We start from the raw sequence: 27,514 nt of genomic DNA on the forward strand, positions 1-27,514 counted from the left end.
AATAAAAAATAAAATAAAAATAAATAAGAAAACCCAGCACAACAACGCCTTTCCCCCTAGCGCTCCTACCCCTCACGACCACGCTCTCTGGGGGCAGCCCATAACGGAGGGGGGAAGGACATGGTGTCGGGGGGCAGATTAAGGCCGGGGGGAGGGCATGTGGTGTCGGGGAGACCCCCCAACCCCCCGGCCGCACCTGCCCGACCCCGCGGGGCATGGGGGTAGTGTCGTGCCGTGCCAAAGGAGGCGTTTAGGGACTCTGGAAAGTGGCCAATTCGCCTCACCTGGAGCGGAAGCACAGCTAGCCGATTTATTTCATCAGCTGGCTCTCCCGCTGGAAAGTTTAACAATAGGAGGAGGCAAAGTAACGCCAGGTACAGCGGCTCCCTGCCTCGCCGTTCTCCTCCCCGCTTCCCTACCACCACCAGCACCGCGAAATAGGAGATTTAGCACGGGGATTTTTCCCCTTCCCCGCTTCCTCAAGCCGATATTCAACCATTCCTACACTACTTTTCCATTGAGTTAGCAGATGGGAAGGGCTGCTTATTGGAAACATATTCTCCATCCCCCCACGCCCCCCCTCCCGCCCCCAAATGCCATTTTTATACCAGAAACAAAGTTAAGGCTCTGTAACGCTAAAGCTCATAATGCTGTCCATGTGCTGTCCCAAATCAGCTTCAGATGAAGGGGGATTCTGCACAGAAGGGCATAGCTAAAACAAGCCAACTTACCATAGACTTGAAAAAATGCAAATCCAACGAGCAGGAGTGGCGTCAGCAGACCCATTTTGACATATTAAAAGCAATCCCGATCGTTTGCGAGACCAATTCCACAGAGATCCAAAGAAAAGAATTAAAAAAAAAAAAAAAAAAAAGGAAAAAAAAAGTATCCAAAGCCAGCGAGACGCAGGGTCCAAAAGTTTTCAGTTTCCTAGCAGCTACTTAGAGCGGAAAGGGAAGCCTGGAAGCGAAAAGCTGCAGATGGGAAGGTCTTGAGTGTGCCACTTTTAGATCCATACAGATTAGAGCAGGGAGCGAGCTCCGAAGGCTTCTGCTTTGCACACACGCTCCTTCCTAAACTCCCCCCAATCCAGCCCGAGCAGGGGAATTATTCACGTGTGTCTAAGCCCCTCTTTAGGATCCATGGCAATCCAAAGGCCAGCTCTTTCTTCCGAGGACAAGGAGAGGCTCTGAGAGAGGACCTGATTCCTAGAAAGTGTTCCGCAAACTTCCCGGCACTTTGCAGGAAAACCATTGGCTCTGTTCGGCTATTTTGCTTGCCTCTCTCCCTCCCCCTACCCCTTTTCCTTTCTCTCTCTCTCTCTCTCTCCCCCAAATCAGTTCAAGCTGCGGAGTTTCTCACTTAACTTCCATAATAGGAACGCCTAGGCAATGTGCTACAGGAGGGACCGGCTTTCTCAGCATCCCCTGCGAAGCAAGCCGCCTCTCTCCCCTGCACCTCCCTCCTCACTGGAAACCCGAGCGGGAACTGCCGGAGGGCAGCAACTCCGCCGGGGAGCCGCTGCTGCCGCTGTGGCAGCGGGGGGCGTGCGGCTGGGGGCGCGGGGACCTCCCGGGCGGCCCCGGCAGCCCGGCGACCGCCTCAGCCTCGCCTCAGCCTCTCCCCTGCCGCCGCCTCCGCCTCCCGCCGCCGCGGACACCCCGGGCTGGCGGGGAGAGGGAGAGAGAGGGAGGAGAATGAGCGCGGCGGCTCCCGCGGCTGCCTGCCGAGGGGAGGCTGCGGGGTGGGGACTAAAGCGCTGCGCCCCGCACCCACGCGGCAGCGGCGGCGGCGGGCGGGCACCGGGCACCGGGCACGGGCTCCGCGATCGTGGGCGAGCGGCTGGGGCTGCTCCGCGCCTCGCTCCCCGGCGCGCTGGCCGGGCAGCCCCCGGGCTGGGGGATGAATAACGCCACACGGGGCACCGCCGAGCGCCCCTTCCCTCGCACCCCGTGCCCCTTCTCACACCCCTGCACCGCTGCCTCGCACCCCCCCTCCCGCCCCCCAGCACCGCCCGCTGGCGGCAGAGCCCCCGGGAAGGGGCGAGTCCCGCCGGGCAGGGAGGGAGCGCGCGGCACCGAGGGGACCCCCGCGGCCGCAGCCGTTGGCGGGCCGGCGGGGAAGCGCCGCACGGTGAAGCGCGGGCGCCCCCTACCGGCCGCCGGAGGGGAACGGCCGCTGCCTCCCGTAGCGGCGGGCGGGCGGGCGGGGCAGCAGCGCCCAGCGGCGGCCGCCTCGCCTCAGGTCGCCCCGCGTGGCCGTGGCCGTGAGGGGGGATCTGTGAGTGGGAGGAGGGACGGGGAGCCTTTGCTGCCGCCGAGAAGGTGGAAGAAGGACGGTGGCACGGAACTTTTCCAGAGAAACCCCTCAGATACGAGGGTAGTGCGTTTAGCTAGCTTATATATATATACACACACACATATACACCATATATTCACGTGTATATATATATATACACACACATATACACCATAACCATCAACGTCCCTCTTCAATATATATATAATATATAATATATAATATATAATATATAATATATAATATATAATATATAATATATGATTATTTTGGACAACGACACTAGGTAAAAATTAATCGCTGAATGAAAAGGTGAGAGTTGTGCTTTGCTGCACTAAGGGTGTGAGCAGGGCTACCTAAAGAGGAGGGAACACTTCATACGTCTTAGGCAACTAATCCAAAATATTTTTTCTTTTATCGAGTCTCTTGCTTTTTATTTTGCATGCGCTAGAAATATCTATATAATAGAGATTCTTTAAGTAAGTTCTTCATGTAGAAGATCCAAACCATATTCCTGCAAACCACACACTGCCCACGCATATGCCAATAAATGATCTGCAAGTTATTTCTTATCCAGTTGTCGTGTAATCAGTGACAAATATTGCCAAAAGTGACAGTGTGAGAGGTTTGTAGTGTTTTAAGTGCCCAAGAAGATTCTTGCTGTTCCATACAAAGCCAGCAGACACCTCCAAAGCCTCTTTATGCAAACCAGGGAACAATGTCCTCTGATACTTACAGTATGCCCAGTAGATAAATAGATATTAATATGCCTGAAGACTACCTCGTGATGAAGGCTGTAATTAAAGCTAACCATGGTAAGGTGATCAAAATGGTATTCTTTGTCTGCGTGCTTGTGAATTGGCAAAACCAGAAAACCATAAATCACCTGCCTAACAGCAATGTGTGTAATATGAAATATTAAAGAATATTTCCCTTTTCAGTGGACATTTCAAGGACACTGTTCATGAAAATGCTGGCTTGTTTATTACAGAATTTAAAATCGGAAATAGTTATGCACTGTAGAGATCTTTTTGTGCTTCTCAAATAAATTTAAGATAAATTTAATAACAGCTGATGCAGACCAGAACACTTGGTAGATGTATACAGTCTTTAAAACCCTTAGGTACAGAGGTACCTGTAAAAGGGCATAATGACTCATATAAACATTCTAAGGGAAATCAATGGGCTATTCATTATAGCTGCCTCTGTTTTATTCATTCACTTCTACAGAATATCACTTTGCAAAGCTTTGAAAAGTTTCAGCCAAATTTAATCAAGTATTTTTAAGTATAATTTTGCCTGTATTTACTTCAGCGTGTGTTTTGTTGTTGTTGTTGTTGTTTGCTTGTTTGTTTTCCTTTGAAAAAAGTTAACAGTCCTCTGAAATGGATAGCAGGGTCTGAAAGAGTTGAGAAACTGGCTTTTGTGTTGGTTACTGTTTGCTCAAATCGAGAAAATGGGGCTATGTTTGAATAGTGTGCAAAACAAAGCCAAAAAAATGAAATGTCATATGGAGATCCTGCTGGAGGGGAATAGTTGAGGTTTACATGTGTTACAGCTTACAAGCACATGACATGTCACAGATGAGAGTCACTGGCTTATGAGCATAGTTCGCTTGGAACAGCATTTGCTTCCATTATGAGATGTAGTCCAGATACAAGAATTAAAAACAGTTTGCTTCTCTCTCTTGTCTTTCAGTAACCTCCTATGAACATGGTCAACTAGACAGATGTTCTTTGCGTGAACAGCAAAGCCTCTATGGGGGAAGTGCATGTGCCAACTCTTTGTTTGGCTATGAACAATATGCCACCTGATGAAATACTTATGTAAGCAGGATGAGGAAAAGACATGTCAGTATTGGCACACATAAATCTTCAGTTCAAAGAGTGTTGTTGAGGTGGGACTTTGAAACAAGGAAATTACACGGTAAGATTGCCCTGATTCATATGAAGGGCATTCAACAAATGAAGCAGGACTAATTTAGCAAAACAACGGTAAGATCAGATATATGACAGCAGTAAAAGCAAAAGTTTCATTGCTTCTACCTTGGATTCCTATGCTAATGTATTAAAATATTTTATATGAGAATCAGATCTAGTGTTTAAAGTAAGTGTTGTAAGAGTAGTACTCTTTTCAGGTGAACTCCACCATTCATAGCATTTTTCTTCTAAACCAATAGTAAAACTTCCAACCATTTATAACATAATGTTACAAATGCATATAATATATTCTACCTGCTGGTTGCCATAAAAAAGCTTTTGTTATCCACTTAAAGGGGAGAGGATGACTTGAAATGGATTATATATAATTTATTCCAAATACTAGAGCTACTTACTCAGGAATTGCTTGAAGTGGCTAGAGATTTTTAATACCTAGTAATATGCTCGATATGTGATGGCCATTCGTGGGCCACTACTTTAAATTAGAATCTGGTCTTTTTAGATTCTGGAGTAAATACAACTCCAGAGGATAACTGAGAATATCTAATGTTAGGCTGCCTCAGAAACACAAGAACAAAAGGGGAAAGATGCTCAATACGCATTAAACTTCCAGGATAATATACTTTTTTGTTCCTCTGCCACCAGTGGCTCCTGTGCTATTCTGTTCCAGGTCACCAGGTTCTGATGTCATCAGACTACTGAATACATGATGAGAGAACAGGATTCATAGTTTTTAATCCTTATAAATGCTGAAACATGGGTGTTACTCCTGCTCCAGGCAATGGGATCTTCCATACAAAGACTGGACGCTGGAAAGTAGTTGAAGAACTCAGTCCAGAAAAAGCTGATGTGTTGGTAAAGAGAGTATAAGCACTGTAGCTAGATCTTTCTCATGGAAGGACCCTGAAAATTAGTTTTTCTGCTGTACTGGCTATCACAGGTTTGTCTAACCTCCTTTGCTAGAACAACTTCTATGGTTCATGTGGAGGAAAGAAAAATGATGGGCATGAGAGGCATATTTTTTATTCTCTATTGCACACCTATCTCTTGCAGTGCAGAGGACCACCTTCTGCTTCAATAATAAGGTTCCTGACTTCAGATTGTTCCTACAGGAATCACAGAATAACAAATTATGCAGTTGAGTTTCCCGCATTGGGGGAAATCTCAGGGGTCAGCACACTCGGAGTGCAGGGGATGAGCCTCACCCTAGGAAAACCATCTGCCTGATCATGGTGTCTCCCCTGCCAGGAATTCCAGCCAAACAACATTTAGGAACCCTGTTTTGAAACCTCCTGATCTTTGTTAGCTTCTCTGCACTATATTTAATTACTAGTACAGATAACTGTTCACCACAATGATCTGTACTGTTGGTAAGTAAATATTTTGTAAATTAAATTATTACAAGTTTTTTGATATACATCATATGCTCCTTTTAAGTTTTGCATCCACAGCTCATTAAATGTGCAAAAGCTGGTAACAGAAAGATGATACGGATTCCTGACAATTTTAAAAACAACCTCACCTAAAATAAATTCTACTTGATTCTTTTATTTTTAACTGAGATTCAGAGTAGGCAATGAAGCACAAATATTTATATGATAGTTAAAATGTTACCATGTAAAGATTTTGTAGATCGTATTTTCTGTTTCTTCTACGGATGTACTTTTACTGCCCAAAGAAAAAGATAGCAACTCACACTTTGCAGCTCAGTAAAAAATTCAAGAAAGTAGAGAAATAATACATAGTTTAAAAAAAAAAAAAAATGGACTAAATAAAAACAGGGTCAGATTTCTTCTTTCTGGGGGCAGAGGACAGAGTTGAAAGTCAAGCTTTTCTAATCTAGCCGTGACATTCATAAAACAATTGATAATTTTACTGCTGCGTGAAACACGTCTATGTTTTTCTTTTGAGAAAAATATGGCAGCACACCATCCTTTGATATATCCAGAGCTGGGATTGGAAAGATTAACATCTTTATAGTAAAGGACCAAGAACAGTACATTAGAAATACATGACTTACTATAGTAGTGGCTGAATCTCAGAACCTATAGTGTGAAGACTACAATGCCTGTCATAATCATAGGCACTAAAACTGTTTCAAAGTTGTTGTGATTGGTATGGACTTGTATAGACTTGCATAGAGCAGATGGAACCAGACTGTTTTCAGAGGTACATGGGGATGGGACAAGAGGCAATGAACAGCAGCTGCAATATGGGAAGGTTCTAGTTAGACATCAGGAAACAAATTTATTATTATTATTATTATTATTATTATTATTATTATTACCATGAGGACAGTGAAGCAGGTGCCTAAGGGGGCTGTGGAGTCACCATAACTGGAGGTGTTAAAAACTTAATCAGACAATGATACAGACATTGAAGTTGAGCCTGCTTTGATTTGGATTAGATGATATCCAGAGGTCTTCTGACTAATTTTCTAAAGTTCCATGATTCTATGACAAGCATTACTGGCAAAGTTCTGAACATGCATGTCCTCTTGTTTGACAGTGAATAACAAGGTCTTTTGTTCGAGAACTATGTGCTAAAATGTCCAGTTGTCCAAACTTCTCTTATAAAATCATGTAAAACTGCACACGCAAGCTACAAATACACAAGCTACAAAATAATTGCTTGATTTTTCTCTGATTTAAGCCATTTCTGTTGCAATGCTAGAAGCCTTTCCTGAGTGACTCCTATGTAGACTACACAGTGAATATTACAGGAATAGCTGATCATTTCTTGCTTTCTTGCAATTAGAAACACTTCCCTTTGCAACTGCAGTATGTAAAAATAATAATCTTTTACCAAGTGTGGTAAGTTGCACAAAAACCTTATGGCTCTCCCTACGTTGCAGGCTGTAGCAGGGGTTCATTATTTGCGGCAGGACACAGTGGGTCCCTTCCAATCTTTACACAGACTATGTCTAGCCATGTCTAGCATATCCTATGTGTCAGGGATTTCCTCTTACACAATAGTATTTCCACAGTATCAGTATGGCTCTACATCTCCCATTCGTAACAAAGAATGTGAGTATTCCTGCCTGGTACGTAAGGATCTTCCATTCCCTCTCTCACATACAGGACTGTGTAAGTCATGCATGTTTAACTAATGAAGGAAAAGTCAATTACTATATATGATGTTTTGAGATAAAGTGCCAGCCTACATAAATATGGACATCAAAGATATACTCTGTCAACTACAAATACAATAAGACTCCAAGAATTATTTCACTTATTCATTTGATAATGTAGTGATCTACTCACTCATTATTCTTTATTAAAAGTTAACAAACTCTGCCCTCATTTACATACAAGAAAATAAAACCATTTCTAATTGACAGGTTAAGTTTAATTTTAAATGACAATTTAGATTTCCAGAGGGCGTAAGACAGACGTATCATTTAAAAAAGCACATTCTAAATGAAGAACTGGAAGAGGATAAGATCTCACCTTGTGTACATGAGAGTTAGAAAGGTGAAGTTCTCAGAAAAGGAATGTATTCTATCACAGTGTAATCAGACACATTCATACACCAATAAGTATAATTGCTCCACCCTCATCCTGGTTACAGCTAGGATAGAGTTAATTTTCCTCCTAGTAGCTGGTAGGGTGCTATGTTTTGGATTAGGATGAGAAGAGCATTGATAACACACTGATGTTTTAATCATTGCAGAGCAGTGCTTACACTAAGCCAAGGACTTTTCAGCTTCTCACTCTGTCCTGCCAGCGGGCAGGCTAGAGGTGCAGCAGGAGCTGGGAGGGGACAGACCCAGGACAGCTGACCCAAACTGGCCAAAGGCCAGTTTGATTCCATACCATATGGCATCATGCTAAACAATATATAGGGATAGCTAGCCGGGGTGGGGGGGCTGGCTGCTCGGGGATGGGATGGGCATTGGTCAGCGGGTGGTGAGCAATTGCATTGTGCATCACTTATTTCATACACACTATTAGTAGTAGTACTATTATTATTATTTATTTTTTTCCCCGTCTTAATAAACTGTCTCTACCTCAACTCACAGGCTCCATTTTCCTTGTTTCTCTCCCCCATCCCAGAGAGGGAGGGGGAAGGGTGAGTAAACGGCTGTGTGGTGCTTAGCTGCCGGCTGGGTTAAACCACAACAACCCTGAGCTTGAAGGAACAGAAAATCAAGAAATACAGCAACACAACATTTATAGCTGTACACAATACACAAGTAACTGTTAAACTAAACACCATGCTCCTATTTAATTGTATTATAAATAACATGCTAATGCTATCATTAAGTGACATATGTCACATTTTCAGTAACAACTGCATATTGACAGCCAGCAACATTAGTCAACAATATTTACACTTCAATTACAGCTTTTAAAATGGAAATATGTAACTATATATGTACACAAGTTGTTAATGGGGCAGAAGTTCGTACAAGGAGATCCATATGTGCATGTCCATTTTGCAGATACCCATTTGTAAGTGGGCAAATATTCTTAATGATAAGAAGTTTAATAGTATAGGAAACAAGATTTATGATGTCATTAATAATTCACCTTCATCTTTCAAGAAGAGCAGTACTGAAAATTCTAATAGACACAAACCAGTTGTCTTTTGATCTTAAATGATTTTTGAATTTAGTTGGATTTTATAGCTATGATCTATAGAAGTCAGACTACTGAATTCCCTTTGTTATCTCTGGCCTTCATAGTGTCAATGGCATGGATAGGTTATTGCTTAGCATGATTTCTGCTGCACTGAAGTCCTCGATTGTAATCATATATTAGTCAAACCAGGGACCTGTTGTGGTACCACAGAGCTGCTGATTTATGAAGATGTCAGCTCCTGAGAATCTGGTCCATCGCTATGGAGGCAACCCTAACCGTATTAGAGGCTCTTGCGTGTTTCTACCAGTGGGTTGTAATGTTCCCATCAGGCTATGATTCTTTCTTGCAATATGGTGCTGTCAACACTATTCTCATCAGTTATACATATCAGTGGATTATTAACAATATTTGTCAGACTTTTATATTAGTTTTGTCCCAGAACAGCCTTGCCTCACTTCAACAATAGAATTACATTTTGCATTGTCTGAAGAAATGCTTTTAAATTAGAATTGATGTTTCAGTCATACGATTTTTCACTGCTGATGTAATTTATTTTTCTAGCTAAATTTTTGTTTGAGTATATGACTTATTCTTTAAAAGTGTGATCCTATTAAAGGCAGCTGAAGCACAGAGAATTCCCTCAGCAGAATTTGGGCTAATGCCCTTTACATGCATGATAGACTAAGTGAGTGGCCAAGACTGCCATAAACTTCAAAAGTAAGTTGAAAAGAAACATATAAAAGGAAAAAAAAATCCTCAAGCCTCAAAAACTTCTCCTTAAAGAGTATGCACTTAATCAAAATGACAAATAAACAAGTACAAATGTAAACACCAAGTATCCTATGTCATCACTAAAGGAACTACAGTATTTTGTATATTTTGCTGTTAAAGCTATTATAGGATTTAATTGCTTAAATTGTATACAAAATCTCCAAACTTTTACCAGGAAAATATGTGGGAATGTTTTTTCTCTATGCTGCATATCCCATTGTACTGGAAGCAGCTGTGCCAGTACACCATTCCTATAAAACCAATAAAAGTGTATATGCAAAGGGGCCAGCTCAGAACACAGAAGCAGAAGCCAATGACTCATTTTAATGTCCGTCTCTGAACTGAAACACAAAATAGTAATTACCTCAAAGCTGCTTACTGCCACAGCTAGGAAGACTCTTTCACATTTAAAGTGCACTACACACATAACAGAAAATCTCATTTTTTCTCACTATACAGCTTACTATATTGTAGCTGATGGTGGAATTTAGCACGTTTCAACCTAAGTCATCAGTTCAGATCTTGCTCATGCTGATGATGACCAAAAGTTATTACTTGTTTCCCAGCTTAAATTATTTTAGAGTCAGCTTTCTGAAGACAAGAGAAACAAATTGTAAGCTTATCTTTCCCAGACAATCAGCCATAGTTCAGCTTTCTAGGACAACCTTGAAAAGAATGGGGTATTTTGCACTGCCACGGCCCAGAAAGTACTTATCTTGAGAGTGAAGAAAGAGTTGGGTTTCAACAGCAACTACCACAATGAGATCCTGTAGCTAGGTCTGTGTATCTATGAACTTCTGTAATATAAATAGTAATATGTCAGTGGGATTTAATTACATGCTGAAAAATTTTCTAAAGGAAATGAGTCTTCTGTGATTCTTCAAAAAGTTATGTGAAAAATTATCTTTGTATCATTTCCCAAGGAAATACACACACAAGCTCTTTAATCTGTAAGTGGCATGTCTATTAAATTGTCAGATTTAAAGAAAATGAGCCGATACATGGAGCAAAGCCACGAGATTATTTTTAAGGTAAAAAAGGGTAAATAGCCCTGTGTATGAAATTCAAATTACAATACTTATGCCTATAGTTAGCATCAGATAGTGAAGATGTATGATGAATTTATAATTTTTTGTTGATATTAAACAAACAAATAAACAATAGTCCATATGGAAGAATAGAAGGAAAGAGGTATTCTCACTGAAATATACACAGAATTTACTTGAGATAGTCCTGTGCTTACAGGACTGGAATCCTCACAAGAAGACACTAGAAGTCATTTCCAGTATCCATTCGAAAAAGTAATATCACTGAAATCATTGAAATAATGAAGCAGACCACCCAGATTTTAATTTTTATTTATTTATTTATTTATTTTCCTCTGGGCATTTTAGAGAATCCTTAGAAGTGATCTGCATTTCAAGGACAATTGGCTTAAATTGTGATATAGTTTATTGTCACCCACCACTGTCCCACAGTGGTTTTGCAAGGACATATTGTTGTGCCAATCATTTAAACATAGCAATCCTGGCATAGAATTCTGAGTAAAGACTTTTTCTTGGAGGAAGGATTGGGGTGGGAATGAAACAATTTAATTCTCCTGACACGTAGCCTGGAAGTTGGTTAGTGATTCAACATATGCTCAGTTAGAACTGAAGTTTGGACGTGTTAATTTTCAAATGACCATAAATATGCATTGCTTAAATTAAATCACACAGAATCACACAGAATTGTCTAGGTTGGAAGAGACCTCAAGATCATTGAGTCCAACTTCTGACCTAACACTAGCGAGTGTAAGCTCAATATCTAAACTTCTGAGTCAAGAAAGAGCTTGCTTGTTAGCCATAAACAATTTACAGTTTTTACACTTAAATTACTCAACATTAAAAATAATGAGGATTGTATTTCTAAAATCTATAGATGTCTGAACATATTAGTAGTCAACAGATTTGCAGAAAAGTGCTTTTTTTTTTCCTTTGTATTCAGAAAACTTATTACAAATATCTTTCATGTTTCTGATTAACTCCAATCAGAACAACTAGAAAAAAATAAATTCTCTCTTCAGAAAATATTATAACAGGAATTATATGAGTTTTCTGGACTAGATCCAGTTTCTAAAGCTTACAGTTGCTTAAGTCATGTCCTCGACAACGTGTAGAAAAAACTAAAGAGCCTTTGCTAGCACCAACGTGACAAAAAGAAGAGAGCAATGACTCCAGAGCTTGATGTCTGATACATGCATGTCTGTTCTGCTAGGAATAAGATTATAGATGCAAGAGTGGCACAGAGAGGTTAGGACATCTGAACAGCTAAATCCTGGATTTGTAAGTAGTGACTTTATCAGAATTTTGCTGTTAAGTCAAATCACAATGGTGAATCTAACAACTAAGGATGGTGTTCCTTACAAGAGTGTTAAGATGAGCAAAAAAAAATGAAGTGAGGGATGAAGCAAGTAAATGTGAAGAACCCTTGGATTCTTATGAGGACTTGTCTTGAAAAATCTTAAGACACAGTGAAGTTTTTGGATTTGAATTATTTTAGTCTCTAGAAATTAAAGCTATAATTATTAACAACCATGTTTCATTATCGTGGCAAATAGTATATAATAGATAGAAGACGTTTTATATGTGAAAAGTGTCCTTTATTACATTTTCCAAACTCTTCCTTCCCATTATCATTTTAGGTCTACATCATATTCAAGATGCTTAAATCAAACTGCTTAATATTCTGAACTGACAGGCTCATTAAGCTGAACAGTAGGATTGCTGTCATATGCTCTTCAGGCACTTACATTAGGCAATTCTCTGTTTTTAAAATCCAAACGTTCAAAGAGAAATCTTTATTGATAAACTGTAATTATATTTCGTTTCTTTGAGAGGCATTACTGTATGTTTGACATCTGAACTCTGCTGATGTCTGTGGTGACTTCTACATTCTAAAATATTTAAGCAAAAGAGCAGAGTGCAACAGCTTTAGTATAGTACTTACCCGTTTTTTTAATCACTTCATAATCTGTATTAATTTATGACTATCAAAAATTAAAGAATTATCGACTGTAGATATAGGTATTCAGACTGATGATATTATAAACTAGTTCTTATTTGGTCTGTATTGTGAAAAAATATTGATTGGTGCTAAGTATAAAACAATTTTTCAGAAAAACAAACAAACAAACAAACAAAAAACATTTCTCCAAGACCAGCTTTATCAAAATTATTTAAAGGTGATTCACAGTGCTGATAGCATCTGTGTGAAAGTCTCTCTAGTGCTGCAAGTCAGTGCAAGTAACGCTTCTAGTAATTAGTCTCTTTTGAAGGTTCTTAACAGGCACCTATCTAAGTATTTTCGTCTTGGCAGCATATGAAAACTTCTATCATGCAGTCTTTGATCTGGAGATTCTGAAGATCTAGAAATTAAATTACGGACTGCCTAAAGGGAGTTTGAAGTGCTAAGCACCATCTTCTTTCAGACCACATAAAAAGTACAATTACAGTATAAAAAGTACAATTTCAGTAGTTGTACACCTAGTATTAATAGGAATTACCACAGGATTCATCAAGCAGCACAGATAGGCTTGGTGAGAAGCTATCTCATGTGGACTGAAACAGTTACTGATCAAAAAAGTCAAGGCAAAGGCCAGGGAATAAAACTCAAATGAACAAGAGCTGCCATAAATGGGACCAGAAAAGCATTTCAGGGTGAAAAAGCAGGAACACAAAGTCAGGTTAGCAGACATGAGAAAAGAAACTACACTTAATAGCATTAAGTTTTTGTTATTTTCACAGAAAAGAAAACACGTATGATCTTTAAGAAGATGGGAAGGATTGTACCAAAGGATATATCTGCTTCAAAGTCACCCTCTAAAGAAAATAGTGACAAAACATAAGTCACAAAATACATGTACAAGTATTGGCTGCATGTTGCTGTTCTTTTGTGTTCATAAGGCCACAGGAGAAAAACAAACAAACAAAAAACAAGTATTTATGTATTTTATCAGAATGTCACAGATCTCTACACTAAAAACTACTCCTAGCAGCTGATAAAAACATTGTTTTTTCTTTTGTTTTCTCAGTACCTCAGGAAGTATGATTCTCGTCTGTTCAAAGACTCTTTGGTGATCACTCTGTTCACTTTTTTTTTTTTCCTAATTACGTAGAAGTCAAGGTGTTCCTGCAACAGTTGAGCTGTTTTTCTTTCTTTCTGCCTTTCCTTCTCTGTAGAGGTCCAACAGAGAAATAGAATTCAGCTGAATCACTGTAATATTTTGGAGGTAGACCATATGGTTAGTTGAGACTACTAAGGGACTTCAAGATAAAACATCCTACTGTTATTCTATTCTTGTCAAAACTTGTTTGAATATTACACACAGAAATGGTTATGATACCATTTCTATTTATACAGGCATGTACAATTTGCATTCCTGTGTACAGTTTAACTGTTTTGGATGTGATGCTGCTATTTCTCTTATGAACGAGTTTCTGAACTGAGATCATAGCCACATGTGATTTATGTATGTCCATGCAACTCTTTAGTAATAAAAATAGTCTATAATTCCTTTAACTGGTGATTTTTATTTATTTTTTAATAAGAGGCGGAGGCTGTAAAAAAAAAAAAAAACAAAAACAAAGTCCTGTTAAAAAATCCATTGATAATTGCAATAATATTGTTCTGTCTACTTCTTTTGGCTCTTTTTCCTTAGCATAAAGTTGTGTTCTGAAGGCATTTCCTCTGAAAGTTAAGAAGTGAGGTCACTGAAACAATTTTGATAAGATACTCTTTTTTGTAGCTTCTGAAATTAGATATGTCTGTCTTATCACCAAGTTTGATTAATTCCACTACGATACAGTCATCTCTTGTTTTGATATAAGCTCCTTTCAGCTTCTGTTTAACTCCTTCCTTTTTAGTTTCCAGAAAAGATATATCTTTTGAAAGAGTAATCAAAAGAAAGGAAGAATCCAGGGGGGCATCTACATACCAGGAGGTAAATTTCCAATTTGGCTCTCAAAGAGGGGTAACTACCTAATAGGTCAATTTACAATTTTCCTCCATTATCTGGTCGAGGTGAACGCTGCTGAGTTAAGAAAAGGTATATGTAATTTGATAAGGTGAGTAAAAGAATTAAAACATATGGATTTCACAGATATATACTCTAGCACCACCATGTATGACTAAACTAGTTCCCAAGAAGTAACACCCTTAAGAGAATTAACCGAAATAACTCTCAGCCAGGATAGTCTATATAAGGCAAAGCACTCACTGCATGCTAAAAAATACTTTAAAATATAAAACCTTTAGCTCAGAACACTACTTGAAAACTAGCCCTGAAGTATACATCAAGACTGTGGTAACTCCCATTTCACATAAAGAGAATATAAATCATCATTAAACCCTGTGTTATGTCTCACTGAAAACAGCTAAGTCCAAACTTTGTAACATGAATTAAAACGTACTTGTCATGACAGTGAGCAAGACACAAATCATTTTACTTGTTCCACCAAAAGTATAATTTCAATTATACTGAGTCATACTTTTGAAGAAACATAAAAATCTAGTTGAAATTTTCTAGCCCAGTCTAGCATGCAAGACAAGGCTGTGAACCAGTCTACTTAGCAAGATGAAGAAGTTATGGGAAAATTCTGATTTGGGATTCAGAGGTTTGAATTCTGTTCTCAGAAGAGTGCTTTTTCTATAATAGGTAAACATAAAATATCCAGCTAAAAATAGGTCTTCCATTTCATAAATATATTATCATCTGACTGGAGGATGGAGCTGAAGAACAAAATTTGCATAGTCTGGCTTTGATTCATGGATAGAAAGAAAACTTTAATATTGCATGATCCTACAGTAGCCTTTGAGAAGATGGTCCAAGGAGAATGAAAATGGAGTGTACACTTAATATATCATTCACAGACAACAAAGAGATGTAATCTCTAATACGTTGTTAGCTTTCTATGCGTGCATCTCATAAATCTGAGATAAATATACAAAAGTTCTTACATTAGAAATCTGTTACATTCTATTACTACTGTTGTTACCCCTTGCTCTCTATATGCGTGTATGTATGTACATATATGTAAAAGCTCACATAAATAGAATTAAACATGGTTAAAGAAAGAAACATCTGGATATGGTAATATAACAGCCATACTACGTAAAATGATTTTTGCCTTCATGATTACTTTTTATGAAAGGTTATTTCCTCAGAATCTTCAATGGTCAGCTGAACTGGAAGGAAACAAATAGTGTGCAAGCCTTGGTTAATCTATTCTATACTGTACTTAAGAAACTCATTAATTTTGTTTTATACTCTTAATACTTTTTATTTTTTCTTAATCTAAAGATTAAAAATGCCTGCTAAAAATGTAGTAGAATTTAAATACTTAACCTCCACTGAAAGCAAAGGTAATGTTTGCATATTCGCAAACTTTCAAATTTGAACCACTCCAAAGCTCATCTCTCCATCTTTACCTGCCCCAGAATATCTGACATCTAGCTCAGAGAGTAAAAGAAAGTAGATGTGAAAATGATGTTTTTAAGAAAGCTAATGATATCAATAGATTTCATATGAGGTTCACCTAATACTTTTTTTTTTTTTTCTACAGCTTGTTCCTTCCTGTGTTTTTGGAGAACCCTTCAGAAAAGCTTCCTTCACAATCTAAAAAATAAGCTGTAATGAATCACAAATATATAAGGACTTCCCAATGTTGTTCCAAAGTATTGTTGCTGCAACATAATATAATAGAATGCTGTCTTTATCCCAGATACTGTTTTGAAATTGTTTTTTTTTTTTTTTTTTCTGTAGGATAATTAGTTTCTGTTTCTTAGATTGTTTTGAGAGTCTGCAGACAATCACAGTGCTCCATTCTCTGTAGACAGAGCCAGAGGCTGGAGTTAGGAGACTATCAAGGAATGTTCTTCCTGGCAAGTAGTTACTATGTCACCTTTTCTATATGAAGACTGCTGCTCTGAAGATCAGCCTAGAAACTTTTTTTTTTTTTTTTAATAGCTACACATCATTACTTCAGGGCAAAACACTTTGTTAATATGTAGACATTGCTCTCCGTCTACTAGGAATCAGTGTGGTGCAGTCTCTGCTTGAAGTGATAAATTAAATGAATGTAGACAACAACTATGTTGTTTCCTTGTTGAAAGTGAATGCTAATGACGTTTGTTCTGTGCTTTGTATTAAACTCATTTAAAGAAAAAAGCGATGGAAAAAAATATTCATCACTTTAGGAAAAATGTATAAACTGGCCTTAACTTATCCAGTTATGAGCTGCTGGGTGTACATATTTAAAATATTTTAAAACTATTTGTGTATATCTGCTATATGTCTAAAAAGGTTTTCATGAAGTTGCCCTGTTTTGCATTTTGAAACTGAAGAACTGTTCATACTATATGAATAACTGGTTTAACAAAAAAAATATCTAAGAGAATATATATATCAAAGCATAATGGAATAATCACGTGCTCAGAGCTAGTCAACTAAGAATCTCTTGTCTCTATTTAGAACAAATTTGTCACTTTGTGAGTGTTTTTACATTTTATGATGGTGCTGATCTGCTGCCTTGCCACTACTGCAAATGAAAATCACCCTCTTCTTTCCCAGTACTTTGTCTTTCCTGAATGTGACCCTGACCATGCAGTCCAACACTTTCCTTGCCTAGTTCCAAGGCACATATTTTTATTCTGGATTCATTTTTATTTATTTATTTTTTTGCTAGCTTAGCAGGATGGACTGATTCTTCACAGGTTCAGTGAGTACCAAGAGCAAAACTGGGGAAGGGAGGGAAGGGGATCATGTGAGTAGGGAAAGCTTATCTCTTCTCAGTGACAGGAACTTCTTACATCAGCTTAAGTCACATCATCTAATCCACCTTGAGCCTAACATTCACAGGATGCTGAGCTGATACAACATATTGCTGCTACAAGAAGTCTAGCAACCATCCTTTTCCCATCCCAGTACTTAAATCATCATTTCTACCTATCCTGATCCTAGCTATATAGTCTTGCTCCCTCCCCTTCACTGAACAAATCTAATTCATTAAAATCAGAGGAAAAACTAAACAAAACAAAACATAACATCTTTTGTTCCTTTGTGGTTGAGTAACTTTCTGTGATTGTAGTGAATTAAACAGGCTTACAGAGGGACAAGAAAAGTAGCAATGAAGGGAAAGAGAAAGAAGACAGGTGAGAATTGATAGACAAAGCTACGCTGTAAAGCTGTCACTTGCATACACCTTGAACCAGCCTAGGTTGGTAAAGCCTTCTAAAGCAGCAATCTCAGCTTCACTTCATTATCCTGCTTTCCTTCTTGCACTGGCATAAGTGCTTCTGTCTATGCACCATAAAGAACTGATTAAGCATTTTTTTCCTCCTTCCTTTCTTCTTGGTTTTAATTGGTTAAGCCTTTTCTTTAATTGCACATAACAAAAAACACTCTTTTTTTTTTTTTTTTTAATTTATTTTCCCTGTTACTTTCATATTTTTCAGTAAGTACTGTGAAGGTCAATAATGTCCGTAGTTTCTTTTACATAGAAACACTAGTTTTGTGAATTTTCTCTCTCTGCTGTCCTATGCCTTACCAAAACTCTCCCAACTTTGCAAATATAGATAGACACTTTCTCAAGCTTTTCAAGTTTGAGAAAGTCATAGTAACAGGAAGAAAATAGTATTAAAACTGTGGCATAATTTTTGGGATCATCCAGGTTCAGTATAGAATTCAACAATAGGATAATTAGTTTTAAAATTGAAATGTCAAGTATGTGTAGAGGTTAATCTTTTAAATAGAATTTATAATAAAAGTATAAATTCACAAAAAGATGTATGAGAGAAAACAAACTGTAATGCCTGTAGACGAATTCAAGAATAAATGAGTTTTGGCAAAGAACATTTTGAAGAAAGAATAATTTCATTTAATTCTGTGATCTGTTTCATGTCCAAGTGATAAAAATCTGAGACAGAGATGAACAACTTGAGCTATCACTGATTGTGTTGTACCTGTTTGATATCCAACCTGTTGTGTGCACTGGTGTTACCTTCCACTACTCTAGCTTCAGCTCTTCTTGCTGGTGCAGTTAGTCTTTCTATTAAAAGTGTTTTTTTTGGTTGGTTGGTTGTTTTTTTGTTTGTTTGTTTGTTTTTTTCCCCTCTCTATATTTAATTGAACTGTTGAGAATTGTCCTCAGAAATAAGTGCTATGCTTGAGGGGTCTTTCAGTACCATTTTCCTTGTAGGCTACCTCAAACCAAGCTGACCAATCAATTTAGGATAGTAGTGGCTTCTTAGAGGAGGGAAAATGTTGAACAGATATTTCACCAATAGTGAAAGACAATTTAGCAAGAATGTGGATTTTGGACACAAAATAATACTGAGCTGCAAAGTAGCATGCCTGAGGTATGAGGATACAGGTAGCAATTTTGCCAGTGTTCTTGCAGTTTATTTCCAGAATGATCTGAAACTCTTCTGCTGAGTTTCTAAGAGAAGTGCTCAACAGTTAATGTGCTTCCCCTTCCTTCCTGTCCCACTCCTCTCCTTCTCAGACTTTACTGTGCCACATTTTATTTAGACTCTTGTTGAACTTATTGCTTCACAAATTTTACTTGGATTTATTGGTCTGAAAATACATCTCTGTGATTCAGACTAATTTCTGAAAGGCAATATTTATTCTAGGAACTACCTTAAATATACCACTGGATTAAATTATTAAATGCCACTCCTATAATTATTTATTTTAAGGGCAAGACCCGTGAGACATAACAATTATCAAAATGTATACTTGCTTTTAAAAAATGTTCAGGTAAGTTTTCTCTCCTTTCTGACCCCTCTGCTTTTGAATAAACTCCCACCCTCTCCCACAAGCTGAAAGTCATTTTCAATGCATAAATCACAGAAAAAGAAACTAAGGACATCTGAGATCATATACCTGTATAAAGGCTGGATTTGTACTGTCTGAACAAATGTATCACTCCTTTTCTGCCTGTGAACTAAAAATAAGCCTATTATGGCATAATAATAGGTAATTCTGCTACTACTGAAATAGTAATTATTTATATCCAGTAATTATTGGCTATGCATGTACCTTATTATGCAAGATGAGAGATTTTTTGGCCATTTGAAAAATGATGTCAGATGCAAACAGCAAGTAATTGTGGTCTGTGGTTTTGCATTTGTCTGGATAACTTTACAGGCATAGTTTCAGAAATGTCTCAACACCTCCTACTCCTGTTTACCCACTATAATGTGGGCAGAGAGACAGTGTGCCCCTGAACACTAGCAATTCCAGGCTGCAGAACAGTTTCTTGAGCCCATGGAGACTATCTGCTTCTTTAATGAATTCCCAGAAGAGCTGGCATATGACTAACCATTGATATAAAAGTGAAAAAGAGAACTTAAAATAAGTTAGTCTTAGATATCTGCTAAGTGAAGAGAAACTACAATTACAACATGATTTTAAATATTTGATCTTATCAGCTTTTTCTATTATTATTTTTTCAGCTGTTTATAGAAATACTTCAGTAAGGGCTTTTTCGTGTTGCTGCTATGAATGACACTAGTGTGTAATATAAAGCTGATCAATGTAATATGACAAGTTAAAATGAACTATTTACATCTGATGCATAATAGGACATTTACTTACTTATCTGGAAACCAGTACTAGGTGTAGACTGTTCAGATACTCTTGGTTGTACAATGGATGGTATTATTCAAAACACAGAAATTATAACCACTTTGCTCCCAAGTATAAAAAAAAATATATATAATAAAATAAAAGACATAAGATTACCTTCATGAAGTTGATTTCTGGTTTCTAAAAGAGTTGTTGTTTTATCTCAAAAGTCAGTACAGCTTTTTGAAATAAAAGAGCTGTAGTTTATGAGTAATAACACTACATATGGTTAACACCAGACAGTGCCTATGCAAAGCTGGAAGCTGCAAGCTGAGATGTGAAAGTACAGGAGGAGGAAAACAAATGGGATGTCAGATACAGGCTCAGTAGTTATTCAGGCAGTGTGTTCGAATGAATATAACAGTATTACCATAACTTGAGGCAAGGATTCATGCAACAGTTTATTATTACAATCTGTCCCATGTAAAACACTTTTAGAAGTGGAATTACTGCTAATATGTGGCAATATATTTGAAGGGCCTGTTAAATGCGCTTAATTTGATTTGTTAGGAACTAATACGTACCTAGTGTGTAATAGTGCCTCTTGTTGACCAGTACCAATACCATTGCCAAGACTTACGCTGCACTTCTTTTTGAACACCCTCCCTTTTACTGAACTTGCCAGGATCGATGCCAATTATTAGATTTAAATAAGATATATTTCACCATTAAATGCTGTCAGATATGCTAATAAATTTGATCATTTTAGGTCTTAGCTAAATCCATGTTCTTAATACTACCATACTGTAATCAGATTTAAAAACTGTAAAATAATTAAAAATGTGTTTTAGATGTCCAATTACGTGTTAGACCATTCTCACTCTGATTATATAATAATTATATACCACCTAATAAATAATACCTCACATAAAATTGCACAATGCCTTAATGTGCTATTTGAACAATTCTTACATTTAAGCAACTAGTTAAATTTTCAAAGCAAATAATTGCCAAGACACGACATTAAAGAGTTTTTGTATTTTGTTTGTTTTTTAAATATGTGGTCTAAGAATCATACGTTAGTTGCATGATCACACACGGCTATACATAAAGATTACTGATGCCTGTAAATGTAAATCAAGGTGAGACTGCTGTATCATCTGGTGTCAGACATCAGTAGAATACTGTGTCTAATTTTTAATTCATGCTCTGATAACTAGGAGGGATTTAGTGGATACTTGCGAGATATTTTGGAGTTAAAATAACAGGTCTTCAGGGAATGATTTAGGAAAAGTTCGATATAAAGATTTTAACAAAAATGTGAAAACGATCACTCAGAAATTACCCACTAATGTAGGTTATTCCCCATTATTTAGAACTGAGATTAAATGTTCTTCTGTGGGACATTCATCAGATCAGTAACAAAGCATAGACACTGAGTGCAGGGATTATTAGAAGATGAATGGTATCAGTCTCATTTCAGAAGACCAGATTAGGTGATATTTTCTGGGCTGCAGGTCTCTGAATTTATGAAAGTTACCTGTCAGTTGAAAGGGAATTTGGACTGTTACTCAATTTCCTGCAGGAAGTGTTAATTAATGCATCATTTGCTTAGGATATATTTATCTTGATTGCAAATACATGTATGTTTAATTTCATATTTAATATGTTGTTTCCCATAAAAACTCTGAACATTACAGGCAAGTACATTATGGAACAAATCTCAGTCCCTGTGATCTTGTCACTTTCATTTCTTTTGTATGTTTTAATCAGTTATTGAAAACAGCCTATACACTAGCTAGCTGCGTGGAGATGCCTTAAGGACAAGATGGAAAGTTCATGTTTACACAGTCAGCTCCAACTTTACTTTAGGCTGAAAAAATAACACCTTTTGTAGCCTTCTCAGTGATATTTTTCCTGCTTGTATATTTTAGGTGGACTTTGCTTTGTGAAGTGGAAATAAATACTTTCTTTTGCACAGTTACTGAAGAGCAGCAAAAAATGTAGTACCTTGTATCAGACATAGTCAGTGAGGTAGGATCTCTTTCTCCCTATGAAATATACTTTATTCTACAAATGCGTGTACTTGAACAATCCAGTTATACCTATAAAAATAATAATCCATTTTATATCTTGTAGGGGAAAAAATGCTGGGTTTCTATAGAAGTATATGTTCTTTGCCACTGGAGGACAACAGATTTGATGATTTAGTATCACATCTGCATATAAAAGGTATGACTTTTCTGCCTCTTTAACCTCATCAAATCAAATCAGACTGGACTGCCAGAAAAAATACTTCTGAGGAAATAACATCTATATATAGAGAGAGATATATGTACATGTAGGAGTCTACTGCTGGCTACATTTGATACTGTTGAAGAACCTATCAGCTAAAATCATTTACAAAAGGGGCTTATCCAGCTGAACAAGGAAGTTCACAAAAAAAGCAAGAAAAAAAGAAAAATATATATATATATTATATTTTATATATATAATATAATATATATATATTATATTATATATATTATATAATATAACATATAATATATATTATATACAATATAATATAATATATATATTATATATATATATATATATATATATATATATATATATATATTATATTATATATTTTCCCCTTGTGGTCAAAAAAACAGTTGCTATATCACATTTCTGCTAAAAAGAAACAGTTGAAGCTCATATGCTATAGAATATACCTGCTTCTCAAATTAATTGCTGAGCCATTGCATTGCACTAGAATTTTATACGTATAAATACGAAGAACAGAAACATCACAGTAAAGCACTCAGTCCATTAACTAACTCATCAATATGTGCTTATGATGGGTACAATTTGACATACAGGTTTTAGATAATTCCCTTACTCAGTAAATACCACTTTTCAACATGAGTAAGATTACAAGACTCTGGCAGGAGCAGATATACCATATCCTCTTTAATACTAGATAAAATGGCATTTATGTCTTGATCTTGTACAGAAAGGATCTATAATCATTCCATTGGTTTATCAGTGTCCTGCATATGTACTTTCACAGGTTCCAAAGCTTATGACACACTTTACAAGGTAAACATACTAGCAACTATATGTTTAATCCACACCTAGAATTATATTTATGATCAGAAATTGCTTTCAGATTCTTTAAAATATTTTCATGAAGGCTTTCAGTGAGTTGCACACTGAATTATTTCAGTAAGTTCATGAATCACATGAACTTGTCTGACACAATTTGCAATTCTTTTATTGAAGATCAAAATTCAGCTGTGGTTTGAAACATATTCATCGTAATGATCACAAAACTATTTTTAATATTTATGGAATGGTACTGCAGAGCCCATTGTAAATTCAGAGCATATGTTTACCAGTGACAAGAAACAGAAGAATGCACTAAATTTTATGAACTGTTAATGAGTCAATAAATTGACTGTTTTGCAGCCAGAACTCTGTTACTACTGGCATTGTCCAATGTTCCAATCTGGATTTCATATGGAGGGAGACATTCTATTCCAAATTTTGACTCTATTTCTTATTTTTCTTCACATTAGGGTGCCTTAAGAAAAAATATACAATTCAATGAGAATCATAAGATGTGCTTCTCACTGTTGTCAAGATAGGAAACTACAGGAAAGACAGCTTCTTCAGTATCACTGAGTTCAGTCCTTTAATATCAGTCATATTACACAACCCTTTTAATAAACTTTTCAAGCTCCATCCTAAGTGTATCTGTTCGGCCAGACAATCTCCAGAATTTCAGTGCTCTAGTGAGATGTTTCACATTTATTTCCAGCCATATTTTTTATCTATTTCTTCTGCTGCTAACATTTAAAGAGTTTAAATAGCTGTTTACTCTTTTTGACTTTTACCCCTTAAGGTATTTATAAGATGGAGATTGTAACTCCTCTCAGCCTTTACACTGGTAGGTTAAACAAGCCCTACGTGGCTGTATGCATACCAGTTCATCCTTCTTGAACATGGACAGCCAGCACCATACATCCTATTCTACTACACTCTGATGATAGTAATACTGCTTTTCTATTTCTTCTAAAAATACTTTTCCAGATATATTGGATCACTTTCATTTAATTTGTGACTGAGACCATTGACAGATAGTAAAATCATAGAACCATAGAATAGTTTGGGTATGAACGGACCTTAAAGGTCATCTAGTCCAACCTCTCTCTCATGGGCAGGGAAACCTAGACCAGGTTACTCAAAGCCCCATCCAACCTGGCTGTGAACACTTGCAGGGATGGAGTATCCATAGTTTCTCTAAGCAACAGGTTCCTGTGCCTCACCACTCACATAATGAAGAATTGCTTCCTTACATCTAATGTAAACCTACTCTTTTTTCCTTTAAAACCATTACCTCTTGTCCTGTGACTGATCTTTCTGATAAAGGCTCTCCCTAGAGAGACTTTTTATAATATAGTGGTCTGCTATGACCACTATGAATTACTGGACTCTTTTTTTTTGACCCTAAGGCATTTCTCCATACTCCAAAAGTCTCACACTCCAAAGAGAAACCCTTGCCTTCTGTATTACTGAATTTTGTATAATTTATATCATACATTTCTATTATATGGTACCTCAATTCTCTTCTGTATTTATATTATTTTCTTTTTCTCATTGACAGATCTTGTCAGGATGATCCCCCTTTTTAATCAACATCCTCATAAAATGTAATTAAAATCAGTTCTGAGACTTATGTCCAAAACAAATGGTTAAGATCCCCTTTGTCTAATGCTTAAGTCCTTGGTACTACTCACAGCTGCTATTTGTTCTTTATCTAGTTCCTCATATATCCACCTATTTTTTTTTCTTTTCTTTTTTTTTTTTTTTTTTTTTTCCCTACTAACTCTGACTTTCTCCAGTTTAAATAAGACTTGTTCATATAGCAGTTTAAGAATGTCTTGCCATGGTCCACCTAAAGTCTGAAACATTTGTCTGGAAACAAAGAATACTATCAGTATAGACTGACACGATATATGTTTGGTACACCACATTATATCTAAATTAATTTTACTACCGTGTATAATTGTTTAGAATTTTGCATACTCCTGTAGTCAGACTATTATTATATACTATTTCCCTTCTTTTTCCCCAAGTATAAAAATTACCAAGCCTGGTGAAATCTTAGTTGATACATTTGTTGAAAACACTTGTGACCTATGGCTCCACATACCAGTTTGGTTAGAATTCTGAAATGAAGATTCTTCTGCTCATTTGGCAAAGAACAACCACTACTTATAAACTCATTTCTATTTTACCTATAGGAATTTCTCATGCCCTCATAGTGCCTTCTGCATTTACTTCCATGGTCAAAACCATCTTCCTTTTTAAAAGCTGAGGTGAAGTCGTTATTTAGTTTTGAAATATAATGAACTTGTAATGCATACTGACTCTTTCCATTTTCTCCTTTTACTTACATGACTGAAATAATTATTCTGTTTATTTTTTACATTCTTTGCAAGACCTTATTCATCTTGACTTGTACATTATCTCTGAACTCTGATTTGTTTTTCTGACCTGTTCTTTTCCCTATTCCTTTTTCCTTTACTAGAATTTTGATGTGATTATATGTCTTGAAAGGTATGATGCACTTCTCCTGCTTTTTAAATATACAGATTTGATATAGTCTTAAGAATTTTTAATCTAAAGTACATGAATCCTATCATAACCAAATTCCTACCTCCTCAACTAAAGCTATGACACTTGTAGGTATCAGTGGGATAAGCACAGCAAGTCACCCATGAAAACTGAAAAATAAGGATATCAATAAACAGACCAAATGGATTGACAGCTGGGAGAAAAAATATGAAATGGCATAAATAAAGTGTCAATATAGTGTTCTGTTTTGTAATGCTTTCCTATAATTGCTACAACCAGAGTAGAATCATAGCATATCCTGAGCTGGAAGGGACCCACAATGATAAAATCCAATTCCTGATCCCACACCTAAGAGTTAAACCAAAAGTCCAAGAGCACTGTGGACTTCAATTCCATTTCTAAAATTCAACCAATTAAATGCTATCAGAACTATGCTATCAGAACTATACAATCAGTAGTTCTACCTAATCCTCTTACAACATAAGTCGAGTGGAGAAGCTGATACATCAGTTTATTTTTATTTCCACAGCCTCTGTTTCTCTCAGGCCCCACTTTCCTGCAGCCCAACCACTGTATTTTTAAATGCACCTAAAGCATTATTTCTAACACTACCAGCCTGAATGAGCATGCTTGTCAGAGTATTTAATACTATCCCATTGCAACATTTGTCATTAAATTAAGAGGCTTGACCAAGGAGCTAATCTTTTCATTGCCATTTAAATCCACCACAGTCACAAAGATATTTCCAATATGTTCCTAATTAATTGCATCATATACTTTTATGTTTGCTGCACACTAAAGGCATGTTAGCCAGCATATTCCTTATGATCCAGTTCTGTCACTTGCAGTTAAGCAAATGCATTCTTTTGTGTCACAAAACATAGATTATAGTGTAGCTGAGTTATATCCATAGTATGTTCTGCATGGTACACATACAGAGGAAAAGATGGCCTCTTTCCCAATCTAAAAGGCAATGTTTTGATCTAAGAAAGAAAATGTGACCAGAGGAATGGGAGATGCTTTCTGGAAAAGAAAAAGTAAGCTTTTTAGTTCATTGTACAAAGTGTGAAATCTTACCTGTTTGCACAAGGAAACCTATTTACTTTTACTTTGCTATGATATTAAGATAGCATTTATTTTTTTTCCCCCTGTTTGACTCCCACTTTGTAGACAAATAGAAATTTTCAAATCTGCATAAATTTATTGGGTAGAGAGTTAGGAAACTATTTTGACCAGCCATTCTAGGAAACTACAGAGCCACAGATTAAGCAAAATATATATTATTTCAATATGAAATAGGAAGTTTAAACTTTTTATTGGATTGGGTCAGAGAGCTAAAAGAAAAGAATGCAAACCAAAGAGCTATGAAGGCACCAAAACTGACAGAAATAAGTCAAATGAGGTGGCAAAACAGTGTCATAAACAAGCCATAAACAAGCAGCACCTCACAGAATAAGCATGCCAGCAGTTCAGATTTTTCTTCTGGCATTTACTTTGTATAAACTGAACAATTAAATGGCAACAGCTTGGGATGCTACGTTTCAATGAGAAGTGATTTACATCATCGACAAAATGATATGCCAGGGCCATCTGCATATCCAGGCTGTCCACAAAACTGCGTGAGTTAAAGTTATGACTTGTATCACTAAATCTACTGGACAACTGGTTAACTTTTAAGGAGTAGCAGA

The 27,514-nt window shown here is 37.0% G+C and overlaps 1 protein-coding gene and 1 non-coding gene across 15 annotated transcripts in view; both read right to left on the bottom strand.

Annotated features, from left to right (window-relative positions):
* The window catches only part of ROBO2 (roundabout guidance receptor 2), a 467,458-nt gene extending 465,478 nt beyond the window's left edge, over nt 1-1,980 (bottom strand). For 4 of the 14 annotated variants that reach the window (XM_072025835.1, XM_072025806.1, XM_072025829.1 and 1 more), the window contains exon 1: nt 732-1,978. In XM_072025835.1, coding sequence (XP_071881936.1) covers nt 732-786 — 55 coding nt within the window. In that variant the 5' untranslated portion in view covers nt 787-1,978. Of the gene's footprint in view, nt 1-731 lie in introns of all 14 variants that reach the window. The other 10 variants (XM_072025826.1, XM_072025824.1, XM_072025792.1 and 7 more) reach the window with 5 other exon arrangements.
* Nucleotides 1,981-5,337: 3,357 nt separating this feature from the next.
* LOC113842469 (U1 spliceosomal RNA) lies at nt 5,338-5,493 on the bottom strand. Its single transcript, XR_003495004.2, has one exon. It is a non-coding gene; the product is annotated as a U1 spliceosomal RNA (small nuclear RNA).
* Nucleotides 5,494-27,514: the final 22,021 nt, after the last annotated feature.

This window comes from Anas platyrhynchos, chromosome 1 (assembly GCF_047663525.1).
Source record: "Anas platyrhynchos isolate ZD024472 breed Pekin duck chromosome 1, IASCAAS_PekinDuck_T2T, whole genome shotgun sequence".
Lineage (NCBI taxonomy): Eukaryota > Metazoa > Chordata > Aves > Anseriformes > Anatidae > Anas > Anas platyrhynchos.